This window comes from Lissotriton vulgaris, chromosome 12 (genome assembly GCF_964263255.1).
Source record: "Lissotriton vulgaris chromosome 12, aLisVul1.2, whole genome shotgun sequence".
NCBI classification, from domain to species: domain Eukaryota; kingdom Metazoa; phylum Chordata; class Amphibia; order Caudata; family Salamandridae; genus Lissotriton; species Lissotriton vulgaris.
In genome coordinates this window covers 113,113,378-113,125,674 of record NC_141700.1, presented here as the reverse complement: position 1 = coordinate 113,125,674, position 12,297 = coordinate 113,113,378, and the positions used below count along the sequence as shown (strand labels likewise).

General features: G+C 45.0%; 1 protein-coding gene across 4 annotated transcripts in view; it reads left to right on the top strand.

The window, feature by feature from the left end:
* The window catches only part of BNIPL (BCL2 interacting protein like), a 221,152-nt gene that overhangs the window by 62,615 nt on the left and 146,240 nt on the right, over positions 1 to 12,297 (top strand). For all 4 annotated transcript variants that reach the window (XM_086947437.1, XM_086947440.1, XM_086947438.1 and 1 more), the window contains exons 4-5: positions 6,157 to 6,426; positions 10,212 to 10,394. In XM_086947437.1, the coding sequence (XP_086803563.1) occupies positions 6,157 to 6,426; positions 10,212 to 10,394 (453 nt within the window). The remainder of the gene's footprint in view (positions 1 to 6,156; positions 6,427 to 10,211; positions 10,395 to 12,297) is intronic.

Below are 12,297 nucleotides of genomic sequence, written 5' to 3'. Positions count from 1 at the left end.
CCTTCAAAGTGGTAGTGAGAGGGCAGTGCATCACACAGTTTGTAGGTACGAGGCGGGTGCTGCTGACCGACCTGGAGAGGGCAGACACCAAACTGAGGGCAGCGGAGAGGGATCGACCAGGCAGGCCGGAGCTGCAGAGCATGGTTAGCTCGGCCAGGGAGGCGGTGGCGGCTGAAGTGGAAAGACTACGGGCTTTCGACTACCGAGCATACACGCTGAGATCTCACGTAGAGGGCGACCGATCGAGCACTTTGTTGGCGTGGCTCTCCAACCCCACGAAACGCTGCACCCCTATATTGCAACTTGCCGGTGAGGGGGGTAACCTGTCCTACACCCAGTCGGCCATAGTGGACGGCTTTCAGGGATACTACAAGACACTCTATAGTAGCACCCCGGGCGACCGGGAAATGAAAGCGGAGGCATTCCTGGATGACCTCACCCTACCGCGCCTAGAAGACGAGCGGGCGACGGAATTGGGAAGGGACATCGACTTAGGGGAAATCCGGACGGCTATTACATCCATGGCCCGTAATAAGACGCCGGGTATAGATGGCCTGCCCATCGAATTTTATGGCAAATACGTCGACGCCTTAGCGCCGCGGCTTCTGGCTGTGTACAAAGAGGCGAAGACCCTAGGTCGCCTCCCCCCGTCGATGCGGGAAGCGATAGTCATCCCGCTACTGAAACCTGGCAGAGAAGGTAGTAGTCCGGCCTCTTATAGGCCGCTCTCGATGCTCACGGCCGACTATAAAATCTTGAGCTCCATACTAGCATCGAGACTCCTACCGCACATGACTACCCTGGTCCACGAGGACCAGAACGGCTTTATCCCTACCCGCAACACGACATTAAACATTAGGCGGCTTATCCGACTCATGGAGGAACTGCGGGAGGGGAACGGAACACCACTTGCCCTCTCGGTCGATATAGAAAAAGCGTTCGATAGCCTAGAGTGGGATTATCTATATGCAGCCATGGCACGTTTCGGGCTGGGCGCAGGCTATATCCGATGGACACAAGTGCTCTACACGGCGGCCGTGGCGAGGGTGCGAGTTGGTTCCCTGGTGTCCCATCAGTACCCAGTGGAGAGGGGCACCCGGCAGGGCTGCTCCCTGTCCCCGCTACTGTTCGCGTTGGCGATCGAGCCGCTGGCTGTGGAAGCCCGCAGAGGGCGATACTTCGCAGGCGTGCAAACTAATGACGGGCGACAGTTTATCTCGCTGTACGCCGATGATCTCCTGCTGTTCCTGGACAACGACGCGGCTGAGCTCGAGGGGGCGGAGGAGTTGCTGGGACGATTTGGAGACCTTTCGGGCCTAAGAGTTAACTGGGCGAAGACGTGCCTCTATCCACTAAAGGAAAATGCGGCTCGCCCGGAACACAGGCCGTTGCTTCATTGGGAACCGACTTGTCTCCACTACCTCGGAGTGTACGTCTACCACACGGCGACGGCTTTGTTCGAGGGCAATGTGGAGAGATGCATCAGAGGGCTGAAGGGTAGCATGGCATTCTGGGCCACGCTCCCGCTGTCCATAGCTGGTAGGATAGCGCTACTAAAAATGGTGGCCCTCCCGAGGCTGCTATATTTCTTCCGAACGCTTCCGATCTGGATCCCCAGCTCCTTTTTCCGCCGACTTCGCTCCCAGCTCACTTCCTTCCTATGGGGGACGGGCAGATGCAGAGTGGCGCTGACGACACTCACCCGCCCGAAAGATGAGGGCGGCTTGGCATTCCCGGACTACGAGCTCTATTATCTCGCGGCCCAGTTGCAGATCTTCACGCAAGAGGTGGCTCGGGTTTACCGAGGCCCGGAAGATAGACGTTTGCGGGGTACGCCACGACACATACTAGCCTACATCGCGCTGGGACAAAAACTCGCTGCCCGGGATCTATCCCTTGAACAGGATACATTTCGGCGTTGCTGGAACAGGGCACAGAGGCGAGCAGGGATTCAGCACCCCTATGCCCCGGAGATGCCACTGGGCATGTTGACAGCGTTGCCCCATGGAGGCGATTGGTCCCATCTGATGCAGTGGGAGGAGGTAGGAATACAGGTGGTAGGGGACCTTTTCGAAAACGGGGAGCTCCTCCCATACTCGGCCCTCCAGGAACGCTTTGACCTCCCACGCGGGGGCTATCTCCTTCATGCAGCTGTGACGAGAGCAATGCAGAAACACTGGGGACTGGCGGAGCCGGAGACGGCCATGGCGTGCCAATACACCATGATGGCGGCAGGAACGGTGAAAGCGGTATCTTGCTTATACAATAGAATGCTCCACGAGCATCTGCCGCCCCTCGATGCACTGAAACTCAAGTGGGAAGCTGACCTGGGTAAGCCCATCCCGGACACGACATGGGCCCAGCTGGTACGGAGGGCGCGTAACAGCACAAGGAATGCTCGATTTCAAGTTATCCACTATTACATATTGCACAGGGCATACATGACCCCTGGGAGAATCCTGAGGTACTTCGGCGCGACTGATGCGAGGTGCCCCCGCTGCGCGGCAGATGGAGCCGAGCTGGTGCATATGCTCTGGTCATGCCCGGCCCTATCTGACTATTGGCGAGCCGTGGGTGAATCCATGAATGAGGTGACGGACCGGACTGTTGACTTTGATGCGGCGGCGTGCATCCTGCATTGGTTTCCACATACCCCCAAAAACAAGCTCTCGAGCAAGTTCATAGATATGGGTTTAATGGTAGCCAAGCGTGAGATAACCAGAAACTGGAAAGCGAGAGCGAGCCCGACATATAGGAGGTGGTACTACGAATTCCTGAAGTGGGCGGCCTGCGATAGCACGCATAGGTATCAGATGGTGCGCAGAACAGCTAATGAGAGAGCGCTAGAACAAGCAACGGCCTGGGAAGTAATGGTGCAAGGCCTCAGGGATAGTGGAATAGAGGACGACGGGGAAGACCTAGACGCGACAGGGATCAGCACTGTACAATAATTTGGTGATAAGAGAACCGATGGAGATAAGAGCCTACAGCCGAGGTTGGAGGTACACAACGGGAGGCTCCCGTGCGGATGATGGAGGGGGGGGGAATAGGGGGGGGGGGGGACAAGGGGGACCTGGGACGGGGGGGTAAGTTGGGGGGGTGGTTAGGGTCTTGTTAGGCGAGGACGGAAAAGTAGGCACACACACGAATCTGAGTCCATACTCCTGAGGAAGAGAAACCAGGCATGAGAGTGCGAAATTACTGCCGCCGCCCGGCCCCCGGGATGTGGGCCTGCAGGCTGTGTAAACGAGTAGCAGCTAAATCTGACTGTAGCACTATGAATGATGCTGATTATGTGCCACTATTGGCCTGTGTAAAGTGTCTCTACAATAAAAATTACTTTAAAAAAAAAAAAAAAAAAAAATCAGCATCATATAGTAACATTAATATTATGTACATATAAAATAGAACAATAAGCTTGTAATACAATGCGTAATAAATCGCATTCAGTGTTATTTGCTACTCTGCACTGTCATGTGTTCACATTCAGATCTTAACATAACTTACATTTTCCTGAACTGGGTTCGCCCTTTATCCTTAAGGAACACAAACAGTTCAACGGTTTTGACTCTGTTACAGAGAAGGATTGAAAGAGAGGGCATATTTTTTTAATTGAGAAAAATAAAAAATAAAAATAGTTGATTGGTTGTTTTTGATCCATTTGGGAATTAAGTAAATGATTCGTATGGATACAAATCAATTTGGTTTAAGGAAAGTTCAGAATCATATATCACTAATTCTAAAGTTCTTGCCAGAACCCCTTAAAATATTTGAATAAAACAAGGAACGCCTGGATTTCATGAAGCATTTTGCTGCTTCTTACAAAATTAGGGCGCATTTCAATGATTACTTAAATGAGAACTTGGTCTGAAATACGAAGTTTCACATTTTTAGGCAAAAAAAGGTTTAGATTTGAGTTTAGGGAATAGAAAAGAACAAAAGCGGTCATAAAGACCTTGAAAACAGAAAAGACAAGCTGGCTGAGAATGGGCAATCGGGTAAAAAGCAGAACTCAAAAATCCAAGTTTTTCACTGTTTGACCGCATTATCATTAAAAAGAAAAACAAGGCGCAAAGACAGTGGACTAGTGCTCCATTACTCATGTACTAGATAAGGCGGCGGCCGGGGTGCTAATTGTACTGCTGGCAAAGCAGTGTGTGTAACGCAGTAAGTCTTACTCCTAGATGGACAAAAAACTATACCTTAGCACTTGAAACTACCTCTCTTTCACCCCATCAACCAAGCGCAGATTTTTGCTTTCATGTATGAATTTTTGAAAATGTTTATACTTTCCATAAAAAAAACTAAGATGCATATGAAACATTTTACAGTAAGTAAAATGTCCAAATGAACAACTGAGGCCTTAAATTATTTATTCACCTCCAAAGCTTGGTGCTGCCGGGATCGGCTGCTCACAAGTTATTTTAGGGCATGAAAAGCCCATTTAACTTTTTTAAGACACCCGTTGTCATTTTGATCGAGCTGCATTAAATCTCATACGGAGTGAAGTAAACTGATGAATAACAGTCAAGTGCAACTTATGTAACTTTTATTCTAAAAGGGAATTATGGGCCATATCTACTAAACTGGGCCCTAAAAGTGACGTCGCTGACTTTCTGCAATCAGAAATAAATTAATGTGTTGCATTGCGAAAACTCCAGGCGCAAGACGATCTAATGAAAATGAAGGAGGCATATTACTACCTACAACCCACCTTCACTGGATTTACGTTCTTAAATGGGAAACATGTTATTATTATTTTTTATAGCCTTCTGTGTGCTTTGTAGGGACCAGCGGTCCTTTAAAAAAACAAAACTAAATTTTTAGATTGGGAGAACATTGGGGGAGCAGGCAGTGATCCCATTGCCTCCTGCACCCGAGGCTGCCAACCTAAATCACAACAAGCATTTGCAATGCAATAGGTCTCGCATTTGCTAGAGTTTAAGCTATTGGCATTGTAATTGACTATCCCTTTTATTGATCTGTTTTGATAATTAACCTATAAATAAAAGGCATTGTCATTTACAATGCCAGTAGCTCAAACTCGTGTAAATGAAGACCTATTTCATTTCAAAGAAGTAGCCGCCATCATCCTAGACTGCTTGGAAAGTGAAAGTGCGCATGGCGCACTGAATGTTGCAGAAAAAGCATGTTGTGCTTGCAGTAGGAGAAAATCTTTAAATGAAATAGTGCTTACAGACTAAATAAGACATACTGTGTAACAACAGAAATAAAAGGGCCAGTCCTCATGGGAGGTTACAAATTAAGACAAGGCGGTACTAAGGAGGGACTAACAAGCCTATTAACGAATCAGAAGCCAGCATGCACCAAGGACAATGACATAAGCCAATGAAAAATATGAGCAGAGCTTCAAGGCCATGCTTGAATACAGTATGCCTCACAGAGCAGCACATGCGCTTCCCAAGCTCAACCGAAATAGGAAGGTGGCCAGAGGGACATCTTCGCCTTTGTGAATCAGTTACCACCTCAACTCGAGGGCAGTGACTCATCAATGGTTTATAACTACAAAAACAGTCACAAAACACAGATACATTCCTCTCTGATTTCGAAACAGGAAGGACACTCCCCCTTAAACTCCCACTTCCAACTACTGACTCGTACACGGGCTTTTGTGCTTTAAGAAAAGCCTTTTTGCATTGTAAAACATGTGATTTTGTGAGTTGAATGGATTGCACCACAGAAGGGATAGGAAATCTGCCCTTATATTTAATACTTGTCAGCATATTCTGAATAACGTATTCATTGACAATAATTTCAAGGACAGCCAGTGTAATAAGTTACTTAAACCTCTCTGCTTGTGAAAGACTACGTTTAAGAACAACGTATATTTATAAAGGTAAACCTTTCCTAATCTCTGTTGTGGTTGAACAGCTCAACCGTAAGTGTTTGACCAATAAGGCTACAAAAAGTCGTATCGGCCAGGCAATGCCAGTTACTTCCTCCCTCCCAGGTGAACAAGTAGACTGCATTCACGCTAGTGATATCCGCTGGAGACATTTAGAACCAGTCTCCCTACACGCTTTCCCGCTGGTACCTTATGATACAGCCTGCTAGTTCCTAAATCTGTAAGTGAAGAGTTGATGTCCATCTGTCCCAGAATTACCAGAACTGTTCTTGCCGTCCTTCCTATTCCAGTTCCTCCGAACACCCTGGAACTCTGCGGCAATCGCCACATGAGGAAGCGCCTCCTAGCCCCAGCCCTGAGCTTGAATCTGGACCACAGCGAGGGGTCACTGCGATCCGGAGAAGGGTCTCTGCGCTCAATTGGGGGGTCCACACGCTCTGGAGACATCGCAGACCAGACGCTGGATGATGATTTAGACTTCAACATCGATGACTTGGAAACGCCATCAGGCAGCGAACAGTTTGACATTCCAGAGAGCGGGCCAGAGTTTGATTGGGAAGGTATGAGAATTTAAAACTGACATGCATGGTTATATTTCAGGTTTCAATATAAGGCTTCAACATTGGATACCTGGTAATAATACACTGTAAAAATCTGATGAATATTGTGAACTTTCTTACTAGGTTTATACCTATGATCTTCATTTTACACAGTGGTGCTTTGCAAACTGCATATTGATTTACCGATTAAACCACGAGTCCTTGCTATAAAGATGTAAGTAAAATAAATGTGCCAAGGTCTGTGTATGAAGTTTTAAATAAAAGTACTAGGATAAATGTGCCTGCAAAATGGGACTTTATTGTGTAATGGGTAGAGTTTCAAGTCCAGTTTGAGCTTGAAGCAAAGGAGGCATCCAGGGAGCTGCAAATTAATGAAGTGTCTGGATGCATAGTTAATGCAGGTGATTGCGGACTTGGTGGGCGGTGGAGCTGAGGGCAGTATACTGGAGTCACAATGGTTTCAAAGATGGAAAAGGACTTTGAAGCTGCGGGTGTTTGCCTAAAAGTCTCTGAGGGCCTCAGAGTAGGGGCGAATCCCAGTAAGAGGGCATGTTGGCCAGCAGCGCTGCTTTTCAGGGCTGTGTGACAGGCCCTAACAGTCAGTAGAGGAGATCTCTAGGTGTCTTGTGTGGGACTGTGGGTCTACAAAGGAGAACTTGAGTGTTTTGAGGGCCAGTTCAAGGTTGGTTGGGTGAGGGAATGTGAGAAGCATCTTGGTAAAGGTCTCTCATGGCCCTGTAAAGGTTTCCAGTCCCTTTTTGTGACCAGCAGATGGTTGCAAATAGTGAACTAAAGATAATTTGTATTGTCAGTCAGAAAGTGGAGGCCCACTAAAGTTGCCTGAAAGATTCAGAGCAGCAACAGGGTAGGTCTGAACGCTGACACAGTGGGTATGAAAGCCTAATGCAGATGACTGACAGCCAGTGGACATCCGAGTACCAGCTAAGGGTTTCCTGATGGTCAATAAAGCACTGCATGAGTGCTGGTTGAGGTTATCCCTGGACAGACAGAGTATCTGAAGGCGGGCATGTATTTTCCAATTGCTGGCGGAGGTACAACATTTAAATTATTAGGTTTGTTAAGGCTTCTTCGACGGTTGGATCAGCATCTATGTCAGTCAGTAAATAAGAAAGGGCACACCATATAACAGAAAAATAGGGATGTAAAAAATGTATTTAAAAGTGTAGGTGCTCTCTATATTAATATCAAGACAATTATTTCAAAATTTAAAACTGCCACAATACTTGTGCCCAAGGATGGGCTCTGGCATAAAAGAAAAAATTAGCAAATGTTTAACATAAAAACACTTAGGCGGTGTTTAAGATGTCTGGTGGAATTGCTTCCGCCTGACACCGTCTCGAAAACGGAACCAACCAACCTCAAGTCGGCGGGCCCGATCACCTATTTTGGATGCGATTGAAAACTGTTCGGTCGCATTCTACATTTCCCTATGGGAGCATGCGTTATGGCCATAAGCTGGCCGTAGAACATGCTCCCCTAGGGAAATGGGAGGTGCTGTTAATCCCTGCACCCCGTGGCAGGCACCTCAAGGTTAACAGGGAGCACGGCCCCCTACCGGAGGCCACACACACAAGGGGTCGCTTTTGGGGGCCCGCAAACACACTTTCCGACATGGGTTTCTATGTCGGACAGGCCTGCATGGAAACCCTGCCAGAAACCGTGCATCGTAATCCCAAAGGTGAAAAGACCACTCTTTGGGATTACGGGCCGGCCTCCGACTGGCCGACGGGCTCCATCAGAAGCCAGCTGTAATGACCGTCCGCTTTAAATTCTGACCAGCGGAATCCTAATCAGCTGGTCGGAATTGAAACAGACGATGGAGGTCTGAGGCTTTTCGACCGCCATTGTAATAAGCCCCTTAGTGTGCTTTATTCTAAATAATTCTTATCAAATTGATAGCCCCTGACCCATAAATAAATTGCATGCAACATATACGAAATATGACATGTAGACTGGGTCTAAGGGATGACAGAGGATCTTGTGTGATCAGAAAAGTGCAGGGCTGCAACCCAGCATTCAAAGCAGTCCCCTTCCCTACACTCCTTCCTCCATACACTGTTAAAGGAGGAAGCATATACATCTATTTATTTGTTAAGTTTTATATAGCGCGGACATGACCCGTGAGGGTATCGGAGCCCTTTTCAAATGATTGGAAGGAAGAAATTGGAAGAGTAAACAATAACATAATCAACAGAGTATGTAGTAGCTCACAAATGGAGGAAAGGTACCTCCACAGGACAAAGCTGACAAGACATTAGACAAGAGCCAACATTCTAATAATAATCATGGGTATAGACACTGAGTCATATTGTGTGAACTAGAGCACACATTTGTTCACAAGGAGTACTTTAACTTCTTTTTTGAATGATGCAGTTGAGTGGAAGGGATTTTCTTTAATAAAAAAATTTAACTCAATAATTTCTTTTTTTAATTTTTTATATATATATATATATATATATATATATATATATATATATATAATGCATGCACTGTAGGAGACACTGATGATTTACTGCTCAGTCCAGTGCATCTGCGTACCAACTAATAGCATTACAGCCTTCAAAAATGACGATTAGGGCTGCGCCTATACTTAACAGCTGTAGAATGCCCTTTTTCAGCTGTAAGCTCCCAAATCGGTTAGGTTCCATAAGTGCTTTGAACATATACATTACAAGTGGTCGACCGGCAGGGAGGTTTTATTAGCTTTCTTTCTACATTTGTATACAGTTGCATTCTGGATATTGACATTTAACTTTTACACTTGGACTTCAGCCTTTTACACCCAGAATTAAAGTGCCTAAAGACATGGGGTTCATTCTTTACAGAGTTCATAAATGAGAATATTTTTTATTTTATACCTTAGTTTTTTTAAATATTTCAATTGCAAGCCATGGAATATTGCTACAGTCTGTGACTGATGGTTAACAAAACTTTTGAACTTAAAGCACATCATGTGTTTATTTCAAGCCCAGTTAGCTGCAAGGACTGTCTGTAAATCACATATTTTAAGCAAAATTAGTACAATATCCATAGTGCAATGGGACTCATATTGGGATGAAACTAACAAATATAGCTTACTGGATAATGTGTCTGCAATTCACTTTCACAAAGGTCTCAGGAGGCTCATACCTGCAAAAGGTGGATTCGCTGCTGATGAGAATGAAATAGGATTAATTTTTATTTAGTGTCATTCTCTGGGTATTTGAGAGCACATCTCTTGGCTATGCTCGTATGACAGAGTTCTGTAGATTTTAGGAAAACGTTCAGCCCTGGCATGTACAGCAGCACCTGACGTAAAACAATGCTATTCATTTAGTTTTACTATTAATTTAAAGGAAACCAACTCCTCTTCCCTTGTCTTAATTTGATGTATTAATACAAAATTATATAGTTATCAGTGCTAATCCACATACCCAACACAAAAACATAGGTGGGTCCCACCCTGTTGTTTTGCAGTCTAAATTATTTTCATGTATACACCCATGAGTTCCCAGGCTCTAGGTATCAACGCACCTCGTAATATCTCTGTTCACAATCTTTACCCGCTTTCATTCAGCCAAGATCCTATTGTGCTGATTGTAAAGAGTGCCTTTTTACGTTATTAATTATTAATGGCCGATTTTACACAAAAGGCAGGAGGAAGATTCGAGCAATCTTACCTCTGTTGCGCTTGGTTTCAGTTTTCTTGGGCCTCAGACAAGCAGAAAGAAGAAAAACACATCATGTTTTAAATTATTTACACTTAAATGCTCCTTGCTTCCCAGATGACCTACCACGGGTTCGGGGAGCGGACGGTGGAGCTGCAACAGACAAGCTCGGCGAGGGCATCGTGACGGACATGGAGGACCAGGATGGGCGCAAGTGGCGGGTATTCCTGATGAGTGGACAAGAGCACAAGGTGGACATGACAGCCATTGAGCCATACAAGAGGGTGATCTCCCATGGAGGTAAACAAGAAGATGTCTTCATTTATATTTGCAGGGCGAAGATTTGTGATGAACAATTAAACTGAAGTACATATTGATTTCTGAGTGAACTTCTGCTGAATTTGCCCAAAGTTTTTTTCTCAGTAGAGCTTGTGAAAGAAATCTTTTTTTTATAGATGTTTCCTAGAAAGGTATAATGCATATCAATGTTTACATTTGCATAGCAAGGCTACTCATGTATTTATGGTAACTGTTTATGTTTCCTTCAATGTTCAAGGCTATATGAGTGTGCTCAGTGGCCTAACCAGAAATCAGACAAATGAGGCGACCAAACGATAGAGGTGCGATATAGATTTAGATTTTTATCACTCTTCAGAATCCTGTGTAATGCTCAATTGTGATCAGATGAAGAGCAAAGGCCTTTGCACACAACTTCAAAATGGACAGAAACCTTCACCTCTTAAACTGATGTTTCCTAAAGTAAAGAATGCCATGTCAATTTTTGGTAAAGGCCCATGAGGCAGGTAGATGGTGTCTGGTAAGTCATCTCTCAGGACAATCTGAAGGGTTTCTTGTACCACTGCCTCGACCGTAGCATCTACCAACCTAATCCAAATCTTTATTTCGATCACATGATCATAAAAGATGTACAAAATTATCACATCAGTTAAAAATCCGGAATATCATTATCATTAATATAAAATACATTGAAAATTAAAAAAAGAATCATAATGAAAAATGGGTGCCAATGAATCAAGGGGTGAAAGTTTATCAAGAGTCTCCTACCCTCTTTATCAATCGGGTTCGGACATACCACATTGCAGTTAGGAATTTTGCCAAAGCAAACACAATTGGCGGGGATAAATCAGTCTTTAAAACTCTGTATGCGGGTATCATTTGTAATGCTCATGTGTAATGCTCAATTGTGATCAGATGAAGAGCAAAGGCCTTTGCACACAACTTCACAATGAACAGAAACCTCCACCTCTTAAACTGATGTTTACTAAAGAAAGGAATACCATGCCAATTTTTGGTAACGGACCATGAGGCAGGTAGATGGTGTCTGGTAAGTCATCGCTCAGGACAATCTGGAGGGTTTCTTGTACCACTGCCACAATCGTAGCATCTACCTTCAGTAGCCTGGTTCATTAGCACAGTGCTTGAAGTGCCATTGTAATATGATCCGATGGTCTCAATTGCAGGATTGTAGTAGTGGCTCTGTTCTGATTAACTACGAATTCACCACGAAATTCTCAGTATTTCGATATACTGAGAGATAAGCTTGTCTACTTGGGAGATTAACAATGTTCTTGTGAAAAGTCATCTATGTTAGTTATACCATCTGATGTCGTTTTTGTTGATCTTCGCGGTCAGTGGTCCTCAATGAATGCCTCAATTCTCTGGCTCGTTACCAGGTTGGAATAAAAAATAACCTCAAGGTTCTCACCTGTCAGGTCCCATCTAATCTACCAATTACCTGTCTTCTGTAGGTGTGGTCATTAGTCATCAGGCCTTGTTATTGGTTCGGCCTGTATGTTTAAAAAAAGGTTTCGTTGAGTTTTCTTAGTGAGCCATGTGGCCCTATTCCAGTATCAATTTACAGTATATTGAGGTTTTGGATGAATGTGACTGCTACTGTAGGAGTCACATTACGAAAACAATTTAAACATTGAGGCCTGATCATAAGTTGGCTGTAAACATAGTTGTGTGTTATCTGCCAGTATTAATGAATGTACTAGTTATCTCCTAACAAGTTTATGACCATTATGAGTTTTAGTTCTGACAATGAGGAACAGCCTTCTAAACCATGAGCCACGGGAGGGAAAAACACATTTCCTGGATTCAGTGGGACTAAGTTGCACAGATTCATCCATGCTCAAAGGGACATTAAATATAAGCAGGGGGCAACAGCCAGTTGGGGAGG